We start from the raw sequence: 23455 nt of genomic DNA, 5'->3' as shown, positions 1-23455 counted from the left end.
AATCTATGATATAAGTTTCATAAAAATCAGGCAAGAACTGTAAACATGAGAACACTAACATTGCAATATTCCAAATAAATTAATATTTCTAAGGGGCAGAACTCTTTTAAAAATTATTGATTGGTACTGATTTTCAAACTCATCCAAGACATTGCTAATACAAAACCTTTGATATAAATTTCATAAAAATCTGGCAAGAATTGTACTGAACATATGAGAGCGCTAACAATGCAATTTTCCATATAATTAATGTTTCAAAGAGCAGCCGCATAACTCTTTTAAAAATTATTGATTGACACTGATTTTCGAACTCGTCCGAGACATTGCTAATATAAACCTATGATATAAGTTTTATAAAAATCTGGCAAAAATTGTACATGTGAGAGAGCTAACAAAACTGGACATGGACCATTGGAATGGTATTTCAATGTCCCTAGCAACACGTTGTGCGGAGGACAATAAATGCCAAATTCCCACTTTCAGTGAAAATAATGTGTCTTTTCCAGCATCCTGGTATGATCAAGTCCTGAGATCCTGAATTCCCGATGACTGAACTAGCCATTCCCGAATTCCTGCTAATTAACTGTCTCCCGAAAAAGGTCATTCCACCCCTCACTCAGCAAACATTGGAAACAAGTCAGCAGGAACTTCAATTAACGTTTTATGAGTGGTGGTTATTATGATAAATATGTCTTAAAATCAATATGTAGAATTTAAAAAAAAATGGCAGCATTCATTTCAAAAGAAACCAAAACATGTTTTTCAATCTAATAAAAAATTATTTGAAAAAAAACGGGACAGTATCAATATATAGGAATGTATCAGATCTCTTTTGAAGGATTAAACATACTTAACCACGAGTTATCAAAGTGCAAACTGAGCAACATAACTCACAAACCTAATTATAATCTGAAGGACTTTTATGTAAATTTGTGAGACAGGGGTCCAGTTAACACATCAATAAAAAGTTTGTTAAATCCTGTATTATAATTCTCAAATCAAACATGTATTATTTTTTTTTTATTTTCAACTTTTTTGGAAACTCCAGGATTCCATTCATGTGTATCATATAAGAATACATAACAGTGAAATCAACATAGTGTTTACATTGGTTAAGAAAGTAGTTTCGGCACCGACTATTAAAGTGTAAATCAAGGACAAAAATTCTAATGACCAATCACATTCAAGTATTTGTAGATATGCAAACCATTTGCAAATTATTAGGTACCAATTCACCAAGTATACTGTAAATATGTTAATTTTGAAATAAACTTATAGAATATAGGTAATGTAAACTGAGATTCATTTTATAATCATCATTATCACAAATTATCTTCCCTAAAAATACTGTTCTTAAAGACTTTTCAAGTGGACTTTTCTGTTTAATATGAGTCTTTTTCTTTTTCTGGACCATCTGTTCCAAAATGCATCAATTTTCTGTAGGCAGCAGGACCGTTCCAATATCCCCTGGAACAGATACATGAATTAAAAAATTTATAATTTGTCTGCACATTAAAATTTAAAAAAAAAAATGTAGCAATTTTTCACAACGTTCAAAGTTATGAGTTACAGAACCCTTGCAAGAACTATATGAGGCCTTTGTTGGTGGCCTACTGGAAGGTTAATGTTTTGCCTCTATCAAACATACCCTAATTTCATTGGCAGTCCAAATTTTACATCCTTCATTCTGGGCATCCTTCCTTGCAAAACCTATCTATTGTATTAATTGTTAATTTGTTCTCCTCCTGAAAATGCATGAAATATTTACCACTGGACATTAAATAAGCAACAATCAATCAATTTATGATATATTAAATTTATTTGTACGAGCTATAGAAACAAAGAGAAAAGCAAGGCTCAATGAACTTTTTTCCTCTTTCGTAGCAAGTCAAATAATTTTATATTTTCCTACAATATAAAATATTCTTATACTTTTATTGCTTCATGTTAACTGTACACCTGTATCTGTATAGTAGAAAGGTTCATTGCAGGATAAATACATGTATTATACCTGATCATAAAATAAAGATACTTTTTATTCCTTTTCCATCTGTTTTAAATATTTGTTGACACAAGTTTTTTGTAGATGAAATGTGAGTCTGGTTTACAAAATTTCTTCTCCTGGTATCTTTGATGAGTTTTTATGTATCACTATATATCTTCCAATAGGTGGAAAACAATTACTGTAAATTCAGAAATTATTGCGATGTTTCTATTATTGCGAAAAATGCGACAGGGTTATAATCGCAATAATTTAAACTCGCATTTTGAAATTTTTTATATGAATTAAATAGGATTTTTCTCAGCATCGCAAAAATTAAAATCGCATTTTAGTCAAAAATGACAAAATCGCAATAATAAATGCACGCAATAATTTCTGAATTTACAGTACCAAGAGAGGTTTGGTAGAGAGATATAAATCCTTCTCTATTTTTAGTTGAAAGTACTATATTATTCGAATGCCTATTTCCTTGTGTTGATGGATTACTGTCTGACTGACTCCTACAACAGCTAAACAATCAACCAATAACTAGATTATAAGTATTACTTTAACATCATGTTCCAGTAGATCATTGGTATAATATCTTTCTTCACATGGTACATTGATCTTCTCTCCTTTCCTTGGTCGATTGGAAAGGTCTCCAATGGCAAACTATCATAATTAAACTCAGCCATTATGCACTTTTCACGTCCAGTTATCAACGGACAGGACGTGTAGCCATCATACTGAAATTAAACTACATACTGTAAATTCAGAAAATATTCTGTGCATTTATAATTGCGATTCTTTAACAATGGACAAAATGTGACATTTATTATTGTAATTTCAGAAAATAAGTAAACACATTACGTGTACAAATAATGCTATTATAATTTAGAATAAATTTTTTTATTTTTGCGAAACCTATCCCATCACAACTTTCATAAAAATAAAAATATAGCAAAAATTTCTGAATTTACAGTCATCATTTTGGATTGTCAAATCTTGGACATTTAACAAAAAAGTGTCTGATGAGGAAATCTTTATTGACTGCCCTCTCAAAATATTTTATAAATAGAAATTGTGAAGTTCTGGTTTTTATATGAAAAACACAAAAATTGACTCAGCAGTTTTCAAGGAGTTGCTAATTAACAAACTGATATAAGCAAAAATGGCTAAATTCATGTTTTGGTATGGCAAACCTGAACAAAATAAAACGATGAAAAGTTAAAATATGATGCCTGCGGTGTTTAGGACCTTTAATTGCTCATAACTAGTGGTTTTTGTCGTGCTGATTGTTTTTGCTATTTACCTTTTTACCAGTCTTAAATGACAGCAAACACACTGCATAAAACAACATTTCAAAAACATAACCCCAAAACAGGTTGCCACATTAAAAAATCAAAACACTGTAAGCGCTGTAGGCAATTAACCAAAAACCAAGGCAAACGTAATTATGAAAACTGTGGCAGTGTTGCTTCATTTCTTTTAAAAAGATTTTAAAGAACAAACATTAAACATTCGTATATTGTACTTTTTGGAATTTAGGGTCTTCAATGCTCTTCAACTTTGTACTTATTTGGCTTTACAACTATTTTGATCTGAGCGTCACTGATGAGTCTTATGTAGACTGGCGTATTAAATTATAATCCTGGTACCTTTGATAACTAATTGTACATTTATGTTTATTTAATGAATTGATTATTAAGACAAATTAATTAATATTTCATCAAGGTTTTCAAAAGCAACGCATATATCAATGTAAATGACCCCCATCTTCACCCCAAGTCCATCATGTCACTCCATACCAAGTTTGGAATAAAATGACAGGTGACCATAAAACAGTTGGTCAATCATTCTTGGGCTTTACACTGTTTGAAAGATTTATATGTTTTCCTTAAAATGAGCCATACATGAAAATTATTATAGGCCTAGAAATAAAGTTCAATTAACCTGGACTCATTTTTTGCATCAATAAAATTTTATAATAAACAAGAAATAATTGTGACAGGATGCCGTTACAAAGTCTCCCAAACAAAGCTCACATAATTCGTCATTCGCATGGTCGCCTGACATTGGGCAAAGTCCAGTACATATTGGTTTGGTCTAGTAAAGTGATATGCATATGTGACCCTGTATATCATTCAAATCTTTTTGAAATGACGAACAAGAAAAAATAAAGTTGAGTAGTGGGTATCTCGACCATTTACAAGTTCTCAAACAGGAGGGAGTGGGGTGACCCAAGGGACTCCCCATATATTTCATTCGATTTGTTGTATTGTCCCATTCATGAATAAATATGGTTTAGTGGTGGGGATCTCCACCATTTCCAAGTTCTCTAACAGGAAGGGGTATGGTGACCCTAGGGACTCCCCATATATTTCATTTGATTTGTTGTATTGTCCCATACATGAATATATATGGTTTAGGGGTGGGGATCTCGACCATTTCCAAGTTCTCAAACAGGAAGGGGTATGGTGACCCTAGGGACTCCCCATATATTTCATTTGATTTGTTGTATTGTCCCATACATGAATATATATGGTTTAGGGGTTGGGATCTCGACCATTTCCAAGTTCTCAAACAGGAGGGGTGGGGTGACCCAAGGGACTCCCCATATATTTCATTTGATTTGTTATATTGTCCCATACATGAATATATATGGTTTAGGGGTGGGGATCACGACCGTTTTCAAGTTCTCAAACAGGAAGAGGTATGGTGACCCCAGAGACTCCCCCTATATTTGATTTGATTTGTTTTATTGTCCTATACATGAATATATATTGTTTAGGGGTGGGGATCACGACCGTTTACAAGTTCTCTAATAGGAAGGAGTGGGGTGACACTAGGGACTCCCCATATATTTCATTTGATTTGTTATATTGTCCCATGCATGAATATATATGGTTTAGGGGTGGGGATCTCGACCATTTCCAAGTTCTCAAACAGGACGGGGTGGGGTAACCCAAGGGACTCCCCATATATTTCATTTGATTTGTTATATTGTCCCATACATGAATATATATGGTTTAGGGGTGGGGATCTCAACGGTTTACAAGTTCTCAAACAGGTAGGGGTATGGTGACCCCAGGGACTCCCCATAAATTTCATTTGATTTGTTATATTGTCCAATACATGAATATATATGGTTTAGGGGTGGGGATCTCGACCATTTCCAAGTTCTCATACAGGAGGAGGTGGGGTGACACCAGGGACTGCCCATATACTTCATTTGATTTGTTATATTATCCCATACATGAATATATATGGTTTAGGGGTGGGGATCTCGACCGTTTACAAGTTCTCAAACAGGAAGGGGTATGGTGACCCCAGGGACTCCCCCTATATTTTATTTGATTTGTTTTATTGTCCCATACATGAATCTATATGGTTTAGGGGTGGGGATCTCGACCATTTCCAAGTTCTCAAACAGGAGGGAGTGGGGTGACCCAAGGGACTCCCCATGTATTTTATTTTATTTGTTATATTGTCCTATACATGGATATATATGGTTTAGGGGTGGGGATCTCGACTGTTTACAAGTTCTCAAACAGGAAAGGGTATGGTGACCCCAGGGAATCCCCTATATTTCATTTGATTTGTTATATTGTCCCATACATGAATATATATGGTTTAGGGGTGGGGATCACGACAGTTTACAAGTTCTCAAACAGGAAGAGGTATGGTGACCCCAGAGACTCCCCCTATATTTGATTTGATTTGTTTTATTGTCCTGTTCTTATTACTGAAGACCGCGTGTGTCTATCACTTACTGTTTTGGAAAAATAGTCATTTGAAAATTAAAAAAAAATAAAATCCCCTGGGGTTCTTCATTAAACCCCTCCCTTCTTTAGGCCCCTCAAAATTCCCCTAAATAGACCCCAATGCACAAACAAAAGCTTATGGCTCCCCTTTACATGTTAGTCTAACATTTTATGAAACCCTAAGAAAATCTGACAAGCTGTCCGAGTTGTCTATTTAGATGGTTCAAGTGGATTCGGTCCGACTTGTCTTGGGGACGAGTTGTCCACATTGCTTAAAACATCCCATCAATGTCGATTTCTGGATCTGTTTCTTGACCTTGTTTCAGTCATAAAAAAACAACCTTATTTGGCATGATAAGTTAAAATTACAGCCAACTTAGATATATAACTTTATTTCCTCTATCATAGAGATTTGTTGTACATGAACAATATTCCTGCGCATTTTGCCATTTGGGAAATATAAACAACTTGTAATTACGGATTTTCGGCGATGAAATATTTCATACACTTGTTCTTTGACATCCTAGCCAAAAGCACAGGAGTTATAAACTACGTACGGATTTCTATTGAGCACTATTTCCTATGTGCAACTTCAAACATTATGGGTCGTTTGACGATCATTTAAGGTTATTCTGGTCATATTTTTTGTATTCCAGAATTAAAAGTATGAAAAAAGTGTCCAATTAGTTATAAATAACATATTAGCCTTCTGGATTATAACAATGGCACTTTTTTCAGAATTTGTTGGGAAGAACACAAATCTAGGGTGCTAGCATAAGGCAGCTGAACTGCCTAATAAATGTGAATTGTGTCCACATGTGGACACAGATGATGCCCCCGCTTGCTTGCTTGTTTATAAAGGGGCATAACTCAAGAATGGTAAAAGTGACTCCACCGAATTTCGTACTTAAACTGTATTATGTAGTAATAAGCATTGTGTATAAGTTTCATAACATTTGGTTGAGGCAAACTTAAGTTATAGAATGGAAACTAAAATTTTTGCAATTTTTCGATTTATAAAGGGGCATAACTCAATAATGGTTAAAGTGACACTACCCAAATTCAACTTGATCTGTGTTTTATCAGTGGAAGGCAAAATTAAACATTGCATTGTATAAAGCATTGATTGTAGTTGATTCAACTATAATCATGGACAAAGGAAGATAACTCCAATTTTAATAAACAGCTGCGCCATGAGCGCATGATACGCCCGTCGTCTTGTGTGTGAATTTTTATGCAATAAGCATAAATAGTTTCTGACATACGGTGTGACATGCTAAAACACCCTTTTTTATTTTTACAAAAAACTCAATATCTCTAAAATAAAATTTTGAATCAAAACCAAAAAATATACAGATCTTTAGATTAATATAACTAAGAAGTGTGTAAAATTTTAAGCAATAATCATAAATCGTTTTTGAGATACGGCGCGACATGTGAAACACCCCTTTTAAAAAAAAAATCAATATCTCAAAAAAAAAATTTTGAATCAAAACCAAAAAGTATACAGATCTTTAGATTAATATAACTAAGAAGTGTGTAAAATTTTAAGCAATAATCATAAATCGTTTTTGAGATATGGCGCGACATGTGAAAAACCCCTCCCCTTTTTTGTACAAAATACTCAATAACTCAAAAATAAAATTTTGAATCATCACCAAAAAGTATACAGATCTTAAGGTTAATATAACTAAGAAGTGTGTAAAGTTTTAAGCAATAATCATAAACTGTTTTTGAGATACGGCGCGACATGTGAAAAACCCCTCCCCCTTTTTTAACAAAATACTCAATAACTCAAAAATAAAATTTTGAATCATCACCAAAAAGTATACAGATCTTAAGATTAATATAACTAAGAAGTGTGTAAAGTTTTAAGCAATAATCATAAATTGTTTTTGAGATACGGCGTGACATGTGAAAAAAAACACACACCTGTTTTAGTTACTAAGTCCTGTAACTCAAAAAGGTCTAAACTTATTTTCACCAAAAAGTATACAGATCGTTTGACCATCATAAGAAACAACTATGTTAAGTTTCATGAAATTTGGATAAGTCATTCTCAAGTTACGGTGCGACATGTTTGCGCCGGACAGACAGACGGACAGACAGACAGACAGACGGACGGACAGACGGACGGACGCCGGACATTTGTATAACATAATACGTCCTGTCAAAAATTTGACGGGCGTATAAAAATTACTTGAATAATGACATTGATATTTTTAGAAAAAAAATGAAAAATTTAGCAATTTTTCCATTTGTAAAGGAGCATAACTCTAGAACAATAAAAGTGACACCACTAAAATTGAAAATTGATCTGTGTATTGTGGTAATAAGCATTGTGTATAAGTTTCATAACATTTGGATGAGGCAAACTTAAGTTAGAGAACAGAAACGAAAAAAGTTTGCAATTTTTCCATTTATAAAGGGGCATAACTCTAGAACGGTTAAAGTGACGCCACCAAAATTCAAACTTGATCTATGTTTTGTGGTAATAAGCATTGTGTATAAGTTTGATAACATTTGGTTGAGGCAAACTTTAGTTAGAGAACAGAAACTAATTTTGGGACGTACGGACGTACGTACGTACTTACGGACGGACAACATGGACAAGGGTAAAAATTAATGCCCCCTCCACTTCGACGGGGGCATAAAAATCCAGTGTAGGTAGATCTTGATCCTTTTGCGATTTAAAATGTTAACCTACATGTTACTCCTATGGTTTTTTTTTAAATTTTATTTATACTGCTACATCAGTTTATAACATCAATTTTTGTTATCTATATATGTACCATAACATAAGCAGGTTTCCCATTCATTACAGCTGTCAGGTTTTTCTCCAGGTATCCACTCTGCGAGGCTGCAAGCAGTAATTAATTATTAATGATTATAATCTATTTATAGTTTCTTCTGATTCTTCAAATCCAGTGTGTGTCTGAGAGCTGATGCATAAACAGAAGGTTTAAGGTTCAGTGGCAAATATTACATGTACATGCAAAAGAATATAAATGTTATATGAATATGAACCTCTCTTTGTACAAGACCGACACACTGAGCCAGATTTTTAGTTTGCTAGTTCACAAGGTAACAGTCCACAGGAAGACATACTCCCCTACCCAGACACAATATCCTGACTCAGAGCCTACCAGTCTCTACTCTTATCCTAAAGGCTGTGTACTAAGCAGAGAATCAGCAAATACCTATGTTCAAGTCTTTGGTTTGTCGTGAGTGAGGGTCCAATCCAAGACCTCCTGTACACCAGGCAAGCATGCTATTTTGAGATCACCAATTGAAGGTGGCCATGGGTCTCTTCATCAACAATAGTGTGTAGTATAGTTGCTGGTGAAATTTTACTTTTTTTCTTGAAAAACAACACTAACATTATTATGCTATTTATTCAAAAGTGCTAGTTCCCAGACTTAATTTATTTAAAAGTGCTCGTTCCCAGACTTGATTTATTTAAAAGTGCTAGTTCCTAGACCTAATTTGAACCAATGCAATTATAGTCTTCCTGTAATTTATAAATTTATAAAATGATCGATCTGCATTAAAATTACTGTTTCGAATTTTGTTTTATTATAAGTTTTAAGAGCCCAGCCTTTTACTGGTCATGATTGTCCTACCTGTGTCCTCCACATTCTAAGCATATATCTATGGAATAAAATCACTTTACATGTCCTGTAGCAACAATAGTATTTTCATGAAATTACTAAGTGATGTTCACTGAAAACAAGTTAACTGGCATTTTTATCTGCAAATGAGATTTTTTTTTTGCTGGCGTAATTTATGAGAACTAACTAAGTTATCCAAGTATAATTTAAAAAGGCAAATTTTGCAGTGGCCAATCTCTGTGGTGTGTAGAAAGTGTATGCTGCGCTCCCCTTTGATCCCTTCTCCCTCAAAGAAAAGTTTTTCCTGATTTTAAAGATTTTTAGAATATAAAATCTTCCAAAAAATATGTAATTATATATATTCAGTTTCATCAAATTACACCCCCCTCCCTTTAACCCTTTAGCAAAATCCTTGATCAGCCCTTTTGGTACCTTTTGGAATGTATGTCTCTCAAACCAATGGCATAGATTCAAATCTTTTTTTTTGGTCATTTACGATTGATACACATGACTGTTATATTTTACCTGCCGCAGCTGCTGTCTTGGATGTGGGAGCATTAAAACAATCTCCGATGGCAAAGATGTTTGGATATTTTTTATGTTGTAGTGTGCCTTGATCAACATCAACATAACCAGCTTCATCTACCAAACAACTTTTTCTTACTGGATCTGGTGTAGACATGGGTGGTGTAATGTGCATGAAATCATACTGCAATATGAAGTAATTATAAAATCAATAAAAAAATAACTGTAAATTCAGAATTTATATTTTTGCAACGATTTACAGGTGCTATTGCAAAAATTGTGATAGACAGCTGTGGCACATATAAAAACTCACATTTCAAGTTTTAAGAGCATATATTATATGCAGTATTACCTGATGACCCAATAATTAAACTCACTTTTATGTCGATTGTTCAAAGAGTATTTTGTGTTTATTTACCTGATAAAAAAATCATTCTAGACAACACTTGATCTTTACACTTATTCAGCTAAAAAGTTCCTGAAAAAGCCTTTTTTTCACAAATATAAATTGTTTAAATTGCCAGTATGACATCACTTAAATGACATCAAAGTCAAATAAGTCCATTAAGACTTACCTAATCTAATATCTAATATCTTTTTTAAAATCTATATTCAGGAGTTTTAAATTAAATCAATTATGGTATTATACTTTTTGTCATTTTCAGTATATATGTACAATCAAATGAGCCCTAAATGAGCCTTATCCTTTATTCCCCAATATACTGATCTTTATCACATGTTTTGTATATTTTTGCTTGAAGTCAGAGTAAGTTTTTTGTCCTCAGGGCCTATATCCATATTTGCCCTCAAAAACCCATATTGAGCCCCTGAGTTAACTTCTGGTAAACCTGTCAATCAAAAACAATAAATATGATATGTGATAAATAGATCATTACATGACATTTTCCATATTGGCCCTGGTATCAGCCCTTAACCCATATCAGCCCTCAGGCTATGCCCTCTGGCTTGATATGGGAGTCTCAGGCTGATTCGAGGGCCAATATGGAAAATACCATGTAATAAGCTATAATTATTATCAGATTAGATTATAAATATCCTTACCTTAAAGGTTTCAGTTTCTCCTGATGGACTGTCTAATTTCTGAAAAATAGCCTCTCTTTTATCTGTATTGACCTCTATCAAATTTCTTTGATAATTGATTTTGATATCCCTGTAAAATAAAACAATACAATTAGCTAAATTAATAAATATTCTTGAGACTCAGCCCAAATTTAATTAGACACAGGATAATAAAGGATATGTGTGTCTCATTTTTTCAACTTCTACCTGAATATTGTGTTATATCAGCAGGGTCTCTTGCCATCTTGGTTTGTAAGAAAGCAGTAATTATAAGTCAAAATATTTGATGAAATATGCAAAATTTGAGAAAGGGATGCAATTCATTCATAAGACATTTCATCTAGATATTGATTTATCATATATTTTTACAATTGATTTTTACAAATACACAAAGTCTGTGTTTTATTTAATATTTTTAATATAAGGGGAGGTAACTCAGATAACGTAATTTTATAATGAATATACATCTGATGAGTTAAGCCTTTTTCAACTGATTTTTATAGTTTGTTCTTATCTTGTACTGTTACACCACTGTCCCAAGTTAGGGGAGGGTTGAGTGCTCATAAACATGTTTAACCCCGCCACATTCTTTATGTGCCTGTCCCAAGTCAGGAGCCTGAAGTTCAGAGGTTGTTGTTGGTTCATGTCTGTCATATTTGTTTTTCGTAAACTGTTTTGTTATAAATTAGGCCTTTAGTTTTCTCAATTGAATTGTTTCATATTTTTCATGTCGGGGCCTTTTATTGCCGAGCATATGGTACCATGTATACGGTATTGGTGTTTCTCATTGTTGAAGGCCGTACAGTTGCCTTTAATTGCTTACATGCACTGCATTTGAACTTTGGTGGATAGTTGTCTCATTGGCAATCATACCACAACTCCTTATTTTTATATACAGTAAAAGCATTTAGTTGTGTAGCAAGGAAACAAGTACAGTAACTCCAATCACGATTTTATTTTTGAAAGTGTATTGTAAGCACTATCTTCTCATATTCTATTTTATAATTCTATAATTAAGTAAAACAAATTCTAGGTTTTTATCAATGTATAATTGTTACAAAATCTGACAATTTTGCATAACAAGTTAAAGTAGCTTGAAAAAATTCTTCCTGGTTCCAAATTTAAAAATATCATGATATAAACAACATTTTTTGCAAATTATTTTAAAACATTCTATTGTTTTAAATTTAACCACCTCTAAACATCTACATGGTTTCATTTATAGATAGAGTTAAACTTATTTTGATTTATTGATTGCATGGTGTTAAATGCAACTTTCAGCCCTTTGGCTATTTTGTCAGTTTTTTGATGGTGGGGGAAGCTGAAGTGTCCGGAGAGAACCACAGCGTTGACAGGAAAACTGAAATTTTGCTTGAAGTCTTTATTATTATATGGAATAATGGAAGATCAAAAGATACATTTTGAAAATATAACCAGAAAAAGCACTAAATTACAAAAGTATTACTTTAACAAAACAACGAACTTCCATGATGGTCTAGTAGTAAGATGCTAACTAATGTGTAGAAGGTAGACAACTTTCATTCAGTGGAGGTTTAGCTGGCTATAAACCAGGTTTAACCCTACATTTTCTTCGGAAAATTCCTGTACTAAGTCAGGAATACGACAGTTGTTTTCCATTTGTTTAGTTGGTTGTCATAGTCAAGTGTTTGATTATGTCCAGTGTTATGGACTCCCCCCTTATTAAATTTACCTTGGAGTTATGTATTTTTGTTAGTACTTTTTAATTTATAATGTAAAATAAAACATACCTACTGTCCACCACTTTATGTAGGCCAGCAGCATACTTCTTCACACCAAACAGTACAGATAATGATGTATTATACATCACAGTGGCCTTGTCTCTCACACCACTCTGTAATAAAAAGATATAAAACACAGTTATATAAACAGTACAGATAATGATGTATTATACATCACAGTGGCCTTGTCTCTCACACCACTCTGTGATAAAAAGATATAAAACACAGTTATATAAACAGTACAGATAATGATGTATTATATATCACAGTGGCCTTGTCTCTCACACCACTCTGTGATAAATACAATAAGAATACATGCGTTGATGTGCTATATATATAAGCATACCCCACTTGTCACTCAAAGTAATGGTTAACAAGACGAAGGTATATGACAGATCCAAAAAATGCACATGTGTTACAACTCATCACTGTCAAGCTGCTGACTTAATATGCCTATTTTTCTGTATTTTTTTTATCTATTCTATAAACCCCATCCAGTCCCGAAAAAACAAGTTTAACCCCACCACATTCTTTATGTGCTTGCCCAAGTCAGGAGTCAATGTTAGTTCAGTAGTTGTACTTGTTTCATGTCTGTCAAATTTTTTCTATAAATTGCTATGTTATGTTCATTTTCTGAATTGAATTTTTTCATATTTTTCATGTTGGGGCCTTTTATACGATATGAGTTTTTCTCATTGTTGAAGGCTGTAATTTCTTACATCCACTTCATTTAAACTTTGGTGAATAGTTGTCTCATTGGCAATCATTCCACATCTCCTTATTTTTAGACCGAAGTCCAGGAATTTTACAGCCTTACCTTTTACTCATACTAAGGCAGTGGGGATAGCGCCCTATTCTGCCTAAAACTAAATTGTACAAAAATGTATTAATTCTATACATTTTTAAAAGGCTTCTGTACAACCAAATGAATTGACTACCAAAACATAAGCCATATTTCACATGAAAGCAGAAATATCATGTTTACATAGGCAGGATTGCTTAGACACAATTGTAGAAAAAAGCATTAATTATTATAACAAGTTTTGTGCTATCCACCAGAGACCAAATGATGTAGATGTTAGCTACTATAGGTCACAGTAGAACCTTTAGCTACTATAGGTCACAGTAGAACCTTTAAGTCCAAGTCTATGAAAGTTGTGAATGCATAAATCATGGACTACAAAAGAGCTGTAATTATTATTAGAACTTTAAATGATTCTCAGAACTTCCTGGTTTTGAACCTGTTGCCATACCTGTGAGGTAATGTTTTTTTTTCTTATTTCAATTTATGAATAAAATGCTCCGCAGGGCGCAGCTTGATACATCCGCAGAGGTCGAACCCTGAACAGTTGGGGCAAGTATGGACACAACATTCAAGCTTGATACAGCTTTGCATTTGGATTGTGATTAAATATTTGACACAGCATAGGTTTCTGACACAGAATGAATGTGGTCTAAGAACTTAAAAATTTTAAATTGGACATTCACCTATTATGGTCCAATATCCAAAATCTAAATACATGGTTAGATTCCGCATATCAAAGAACCCCAAGAATTCAGTTTTTGATGAAATCAAACAAAGTTTAATTTTGGACCCTTTTGACCTCAATGTGGACAAAGTTGATAACGGGGCCCAAAAATCAAAAATCTAAATACATGGTTAGATTTAAGCATATCAAAGAACCCCTATATATTCAATTTTTGTTGAAATCAAACAAAGTTTAATTTTGGACCCCGATTTGGACCAACTTGAAAACTGGGCCCATAATCAAAAATCTAAATACATGTTTAGATTCAGCATATCAAAGAACCCTAAGAATTCAATTTTTGTTAAAATCAAACTAAGTTTAATTTTGGACCCTTTGGACTTTAATGTAGACCAATTTGAAAACGGAACCAAAAATTAAGAATCTAAATACACGGTTAGATTCGGCATATCAAAGAACCCCAATAATTCAATTTTTGATAAAATCAAACAAAGTTTAATTTTGGACCCTTTGGACCTCAATGTGGACCAATTTAAAAACGGGGCCCAAAATCCAAAAACTAAATATACGGTTAGATTCAGCATATTAAAGAACCCCAAGAATTCAAGAATAAAACCCCATTGAAATTGGTCAAGAAATAAGCAATTTATACGAAGTATCTTCTTTTGCACAATACTGTGCAATTAAATATTTCTTGCTATTGCGCAATACTGTACAATTGACAATTTCTTGCTATTGCGCAATATTGTGCTAATGGATATTTCTTGCTATTGCGCAATACTGTGCAATTGAAGATTTCTTGCTATTGCGCAATACTGTGCAATTGAAGATTTCTTGCTATTGTGCAATACTGTGTAATTGAAAATTTCTTGCTATTGCACAATACTTGTTATATAATAATTTACACATCCTGTTTGGTGTGTATCTCCTACCATATCATTATCATTTGCTTAAAAATATAAATCAGAAATAACCAACTTAAAATGGAAAATTTTAAAAGATAAAAAAAGGAAAAAAAGAAAAAAAAGGAAAAAAAAAAATCCCCCGCCCCAAATTTTTTGAACCCCCTTATGATTCATCACCCCCAAACTCAATCCCAGCCTTCCCTTTGTGGTATGGTACCTTGCAGTACAATTTCAGAGAGATCCATACACTTGAACACAAGTTATTGTCTGGAAACTAGAAAAATGCTTATTTTTGGCCCTTTTTTTGGCCCCCAATTCCTAAACGTTTCGGCAATTACCCCCAAACTCAATTCCAGCTTTCCCTTTGTGATATGGAACCTGGTAGTACAATTTCAGAAACATCCATACACTTACACACAAGTTATTGTCATGAAACTAGAAAAATGCTTGTTTTTTGCCCCTTTTTTGGCCCCTAATTCCTAAAATTTTGAGACAATTACCCCCAAAATCAATCCCAGCATTCCTTTTGTGATATGGAACCTTGTGGTACAATGTCAAAGATATCCATACACTAACACACAAGTTATGTCTGGAAGTTACAAAAATGCTTATTTTTGGCCCCTTTTTGGCCTCTAATTCCTTTACTGTTGGTACCATAACCCCCAAAATCAATCCCAACCTTCCTTTTGTGGTATTGAACCTTGTGGTAAAATTTCATAGAGATCCATTCACTTAAACTAAAGTTAGAGTGCGAAAACCAATGTGTCTTCGGACGACGCTGGACGACGCCAGACGACGACGACGACGCCAACGTCATACCAATATACGACCACAAAAATTTGTTTGCGGTCGTATAAAAATTGCTCTTCTGTAGTCATGAAGGTTTTTTCATCTAAATTTTTTGCAATATCATTAATTTGACAATACTGGTTTATAAAAACATAGTAGCTATTTTTTTTTTAAATACTAACATGACTAAGCCATATTTTAATCCTGCCATTTTTGTTTGATGTAATATAAAACTAACAATCAAGAGTGCACACGCTGAAATGTCTCGCCTGCTTTTCTGGCCATTGATTTTATGTTGAAAGTCTTAAAAGATAAAGGTTTTACTAAAAGCATTACAGTAACTTAACATTTTTAAAGATCTACGACAATGAGGTCAAGGTCAGATAAATTGTCAGAGACATATACACCTTACAATTTTTTATACACAAAATATAGTTGACCTATTGTGTATGGTAATTGAAAAACAGACCAAAACACAAAAACTTAACAATGACCAACGAACCATAAAAATGAGGTCAAGGTCAGATTATACCTGCCAGACAGATATGTGCACCTTACAATTATTCCATACACCAAATATAGCTGACCTATTGCTATAAGTATTTGAAAAACAGACAAAAACACAAAAACTTAACATTGACCAATGAACCATGAAAATGAGGTCAAGGTCAGATAATACCTGCCAGACAGACATGTACACAATACAATGATTTCATACACCAAATATAGTTGACCTATTGCTTATAACTTTTTATAGTACTTGAAAAACAGACCAAAACACAAAAACTAAACATTGACCAATGAACCATGAAAATGAGGTCAAGGACAGATGAAACCTGCCAGACTGACATGTCTCCACTTCAATCATTCCATACACCAAATATAGCTGACCTACTGCTTATATTATTTGAGAAACAGACCTAATAACGTAACTTTATAACCTTGATCACTGTTCCATGAAATGAGGTTGAGGTCATGTGAACTCTGTCTGACGGACATGTAAATGTTGCAAGGAACCCATATACCCAATATATAGTTATCCTACTACTCATAATAAGCATGATAAGTGAGAAACTCATTTTTTCAAGCAGTGGCTAAACCATCAAAATGAGGTCAAGGACAATGGACATATATGACAGACAGAAACTTCGTAACATAAGGTATCTGCATACAAGATATGAAGTATCCAGGTCTTCTATCTTCTGAAATGTTAAAAGCTTTATACAAAGAGTTTACACCGCTGCCAATGGATAGTAATACCTATGTCTCGCATACAAATGTAAATACGTGTTTTGTACTGGCCGGAGATGGCTGACAACAATTATTTCTAATGCCCTTCTGTTAGATTATAATAATTTTTCACTTTGGTAATCTATCTATTCTCTAACCAGTCCTTGTCATAGATATAAATCCTACCTTTTGCCAGGCCTCTTCAGCTAAATACATAATTTTCTGTGGAGCTCCTGCACATTTAACTGGTGTATTTGGCAGTGTAAATATAGCATTACCTCCCTTGAACTTTTGAATGGCTGGCCATGTTTTCTGCACATATTGATAGTCATAATTCGAACAGATCATTGGATCTTTGTCAAATCCTTCTGGTAAACCTTTGATCTGAATAAAACAATTATACATTAAAGTCAATGCAAAAACTTTCATCATACACTTCTGAAAGCTCATGACTCTTGAGGAATCACAAGAAAAATCCCATCCAAAGTGGATTCAAAAGCTCTATTAAAATAGTGCAAAGGGATTGGTTCAGTAAGAGCCCTGACTGGGCCCTAATATCAAATCCATCATTTCAAGAATTCTTTTTTTTTGAAGTTGATGAATATTATGAAACATTTGAGAATAAAAAGAAATAGAACAATTTGTGTAGAACCTTTATAATCAAATGTTGCCATTTACACACCAAATTAGTCAAAATAGAGATTTTGGTGAAATTTGACAAAATCCCATTGATTTCAACCAAATTTACACCTACATGACCTAGGAAACATTAGAGTATAGTGGTAGTCAAATCAATCAGATAAATTTTATTTGTTATAACAAACATCATTTTACAAGATTTATTTGTCTAGTCATGCGATATATGTCTCAGGTCCTGAAAACCAATGGAAATTAAATGTTGTAAAGTTGGTATTGATGTTAATCCTAACTTCATAACAAGGTCACTGATAAGGAAATTAGAAAAAAAAATAACACATTTCATATCTAGTTATGATAATTTAACTATAATTTGCTTGGTCAATTGTTTGATAAAGTTTGATTTTGTCAGTTTTTATGGAATTCCCATTTTTGAATTAACGGTTGAGTTCAGTATTTTTGCTATACTTTTCCTTCTGTGATACTAGCCATTTAATTACAATAGCAATTTTAAATGTAATCTTAAAATCAGGATTTTTTAATTCCTTATCAAACCTTCTACTTTGTCTAGTTGACTCTTTTAACCCCAAAGTGTAAGAGTAACCACAAATCTGATTACGTAATCCAAACAAAGATTTTCACATAATTAGGATAAAATTGAGAATGGAAATGGGGAATGTGTCAAAGAGACAACAACCCGACCATAGAATAGACAACAGCAGGAACACATATATCTTACACAATATATCAATGGAATTTCTGCAAGCGCTTTTAATATATTTGAAGATGTAATATATATTTGTAGAAGTAAATTTGTCAGATTTAAATTTTCTTTTCAAGGTTTGAATAATCTCCTATTATGCTTCTCCAAACTTTTCTTATACAAATAATTTTTTTTAAAACCTCTGACATTCTGAAGTTTTGGGAAGTCAAAACATGCCACTAAATTTTTTTCTTGCTGGAGTAGTATTTTTTAATAAGCATTTAACCTTTTATCTCTTTTATGTTTACCATGAATTAATTATTACTGTAAATTAAGAAATTAATGTGAACAAGTGAAACTGCGAGCTACTGCTCACTGATGATACCCCCTCCCAAATACTTGACGGTAAACAGGAAGTTTTTGAGTGATGAATCTGAAAACACATCACACGGTATAGCTGACTTATATAAACCCTGAAACCAAATTTCAGAAATCCTTGTACTGTAAGTTCCTGAGAAATATGTGACGAAAATTTTTAACTTGGCTATCATGTGTAAAATGATACAAGTGTTAGGTAAACAGGAAGTTGTTGAGTGATGAATCTGAAAACACATCACACGTTATAGGTGACTTATATAAACCCTGAAACCAAATTTCAGAAATCCTTGTAATGTAGTTCCTGAGATAGATGCGACAAAAAAAAAATATCCATGGGACGGACCGACGGACTGACAGACGGATGGATGGACTGAGGTAAATCAGTATACCCCCACTTTTTTAAAGCAGGGGTATAATTATTGATAAATGGTAAAAATGCAAGATCTAATTAATGCAATTGCAAAAAAAATTTTGAAAGAAAATCACTACTGAAATTATGTAAGTTATTATTATTTTGAGCCTGATACCATGGATACTGTTACCTTTTTTGCATCAATGAAACATCACAATAATTTGAAAATTTACAGTATTTCAATTAGTTTGCTATTATAATGTATCAAGTGTTCTGATGAAAGTATACATACCAAATTATAGTTAAGCTGAAGTCCACAGGCCATGACAAGAAAGTCATACTTTACCTACAAAATACAGATATAATGATCACTCGGCTACAGATTAAGACATTTTTAAGGATGAAGTAAGTCTGAAGTTTTAAGCTTAGCAACAAAAAAAAAAGGGGGGGGGGGGGTTCCAGCTTTCATATTCTTATCTGAATCCCCCATGGTAAGGGTTATATATTTACCAATTTTCTTAAAAGAGAGCTCCAAGCATGCCCCAAATATCTTCAAAATTTGAAATGATAAAATATATTACAATGATTAATGTACTGATCATTGATTTAAATAGACAATGCTTGATGCATAATGCTGTAAATGAATAATATTCAAATTCTTATTTAATTCTTCATAATCAACATGAATAAAACACATTTTACAGCAGAAAGCTTGCACAAATTTTGACCATTATTCTCTATTCTTTATATTTCAGCACACCATAATTCTCTATTCTTTATTTTTTTTATTATTTTTGTCTATTCTTTATTTTTTTTTTGTTTATTTTTGTATTTTCTCTATTTTTTTGTTTATTTTTGTCTATTCTTTATTTTTTTTTTTGCTTATTTTTCTCTTTGGTTTTTTCTTCCAAATTCTCTCATCTTTTTTTTTTTTTGCTTGCTTTTTTTCTGATATTTAATTTGTTTGTCTTTATTCTGCACTTTTTGTCCATTTTTCTTTATTCTGTAAACCCCATCCAGACCCTCTGAAATGTAGTTAGGTTAAACAAGTTTTATGTGAGCACAGAATATGGTACGACTTGTATAGTACATGTCATTTTTTTCATAAGAATAAACATGATAAAAGGAGATTTTGGATATATGTCAAAATGAGACAGCTACCCAACAAAAAACCAAGATTCATCTAAAGAACAATTAACAGTTTAAAAGTTAGACAGTGTGGACACAATATGTCAAGCTTTAAAATGTCCCAAGTCCAAGAAACCTACTTCTTACATTTTTCTTTTTGCTGGTACTAAGATTTATTGAAAGCAATTATTACAAATTGTCAATTTGTATTACCTCTTCACCAGTTGCTGTGGTAACTGTACAATTCTTAGGGTCAAATGCCTCAGCTGTAGTTTTCAACCAATCAGCTTTTTTAGGTATGACCTTTGACATTTTCTTCCCAGAATCTTCAACATTCTTGATACCTCCTCCAACAAGTGTAAACCAAGGTTGGTAATAATGGTCCTGAAATAAGCATAGTTGTTATCTGTTATATTATATTTGTTTTTTGTTTATCAAGCTTATTGTTTTGTCATAACATCAGGCTGTTGGTTTTTTATCTAAATTGTTTCAAATAATTTAATATTGCCAAATTTCAAGTACTAGGTCATCATGGTCATGTAGGTAAAATCTTAACCCTAATAAAAAACAAGAATGAAAATGTTAACTTTACCTCGTCTTTTAGTCAGTTAATTCTTTGATTGGGATTCAGAGGTCAGAGCTATTAAAATTGTTTTAATTTGCCTGCCAAATAAAACTGTATAACAAAAATATAGTTCTGACTTCCCAATGTAATTAGGGATTACTGAGTCAGTGAGTTTAGACTATTACAATCAACGGATTCATGATGGTGACTAAAGAGATGTGGAGTGCAGGGCCTAATCTAGGATTCTGAAGAGGGAGAAGTGACTTCTCCTTCCATGAGAGAGAAGGGAGAAGTGGTCAACTTCTTGGAGAAGTGAGATTCCATTACCGTTTCGGTTGCATCGTGTTTTCAAGCTTATCACTAAGGAATTCAATAAAAGATGTACTTGCAGTTTTTTCATATGTTATTGTACACAATGGTTATATAGAAAGTTCTTAATAAAAAGGTCTAGACAATATATAGTTGATATTTATTTATTGATACCATAATGTGTTCTAAATAAAATTTGTTGATTGGGACATGAGGTAGTAGCCTAGTAATATTGTCAAGATTATGATGCATTAAATTCATGTGTATCTGCCTCAATTTATTTTTAAAACTTCAGAAAAATATGATGAATTTCACATGACTGGGAATTTAATTTATATCACCACTTGTCATTGTTTTGTAAAACATTATTGAATGTCCAGGACATTTATGTTAGTTGTAGTAAATTGAGATTATCGTTAAAGATTGTAAGTCTATAAATAAAAATATCTTTCAATCTCAAGTTAATTATCCGATAAAGAGCTAATTTCTATCATTTTTTAAAAAATATCATCCATATCAACGAAGTGGTCATGAGAAAAAATCCACTGCTGATCACAATCTGGTCGAGTGTCGTACGTTTGCAATCACATTATCTATCCATCAGCTGTCTTTCTACCTTTTATATTTCAATTTTTATTCAATGAATATAATAAATCTACCGTTAATTCCCACCCTTCACCTACCGAATAGTAAAATTGATCGACTCGTGTAGGCAATAAAAATAAAACAAATCAGCTGAGTGATTACGCAACATCCTCAGATGAAAATCATCGTAAAACGATAACTTAAACAGGTGGTCAGTTTTCCGTTTGAACAGTTTTGAAAGTTATATCCGAGGATGTTCAAAGTCGCCGTTGTATTTATTTATTTGATCGTTTACAGTATAAGTCCCGGGTCGTTTCGAAAATCTCAATTTTCCTTGTCAGCCATTTTTTTTACCTGTGAGACTTGTCAATCACAAGTTGTCTCCCTTTTACCTATTTTGATAGTGATTTGACTTCGCTATGAAGTCAGTCGGCCGGCGAGATTTAGCGATTTTCAAAATTCTTTGGCGACTTAAATCGTCATTTCGCCGGCAAGATTATGGCCTGGAGTGAAAATTTCAGCCTTTCTTGACTCTGTCATCTTCATATTTTCTGGGATAATTACACTAAAGTGGTGCCCAGACTTTGACCAGGAAATCAATCTTCAGATATCTCTTGGTTTTTCTGTTCCCGCCGAGTTGCCTGGTAGTTCTCTTTGAGTACTTTGTCTTCCTCTACTATAATAACAGACTTCCCAGTTTCCTAGCACTCCCGTGGTGTTGAGTTGGGGATTTATATAAGTAGTGGGTTGTACATAATTTAGTGACACATCTCCATTAATCCTGTTAGGGAGTGTACATGGATACCACAGTTACCACTGTACCCTTGCAGCTTTAATAATGGAGGTATTAACCAGTACATACATACTAATATATAAGTCCTAGATATTTCATAGTTTAACATCTGTTAGTCATGTTAGTCTGTAAGGTGGCCTACAAGTACTTATTACTAATATATTAGTTAACTTTCTATTAACATGATTAACATATCAAAATTTTTTATCAAATTATTTACATCTTTTGGTTCAATAATTCCAACTTGTCCAGCACCAAGTTTCTTTGAAAATTTACTTGCAGTCGCACATCCACCACTACCGGAACCAACAATAAGCAGTTTGTAATGTCGTCCCAAAGACGCAGAACTTGTAGAAAAACTTTTTGTCACACTTTTCCTACAGGCTACCACTAACAGTTTAGGACTCGTCATGTCCCACTATGTTCCGTAGACGAATGTAAACTAAATGTCAACTGGGTTTAAATGTATAAATTAATTCTGAATATTTGAAGTTGAACCTCTCTTTGCCAGCTGGCACTCAGACAGAGTTGTCGTTCTTACACTATAAAATAACATCCGGTAATTTTTTTGTGAGGGTCAAAGAAAGAGTAGTAGCTTTCGAAAAAACTTGTTTAAACCCGGCATCAATTTTATATAGTTTAGATGTGGATTGCCGAAAATTTACAGTATAGATACTGGAAACATGGTAATTATAAGGGGACGAAGTCCCCTATAACAGAAGAAAAATCAATAAAAAAAAAAAAAAAAAAAAAAAAAATCGGGAAAATTTCCCGAACTTTTCATTGTACTAATGAACTCAATATCGTTAACTTTTTTTTTGTTACTTTTTTTAATTCCCGCAAACGGAAAAAATCGATGTGAAATACGACATGA

General features: G+C 33.1%; 1 protein-coding gene across 1 annotated transcript; it reads right to left on the bottom strand.

The window, feature by feature from the left end:
- Positions 1-555: 555 nt before the first annotated feature.
- Positions 556-23111, bottom strand: LOC127722031 (sulfide:quinone oxidoreductase, mitochondrial-like). Its single transcript, XM_052228881.1, has 10 exons — positions 22802-23111; positions 20543-20713; positions 19494-19547; positions 17319-17516; positions 12731-12834; positions 10944-11052; positions 9882-10065; positions 8538-8605; positions 2549-2727; positions 556-1467 (listed from the first exon to the last, which is right to left on the bottom strand). The coding sequence occupies exons 1-10, from the start codon at positions 22991-22993 to the stop codon at positions 1383-1385; spliced, it is 1344 nt and encodes a 447-aa protein (XP_052084841.1). The 5' UTR covers positions 22994-23111; the 3' UTR covers positions 556-1382.
- Between the last annotated feature and the right edge of the window lie 344 nt (positions 23112-23455).

This window comes from Mytilus californianus, unplaced genomic scaffold (assembly GCF_021869535.1).
Source record: "Mytilus californianus isolate M0D057914Y unplaced genomic scaffold, xbMytCali1.0.p SCAF_12, whole genome shotgun sequence".
Taxonomy (NCBI): domain Eukaryota; kingdom Metazoa; phylum Mollusca; class Bivalvia; order Mytilida; family Mytilidae; genus Mytilus; species Mytilus californianus.
The sequence above is the reverse complement of the archived record's forward strand: the minus strand, read 5'-3'. Positions and strand labels throughout refer to the sequence as shown.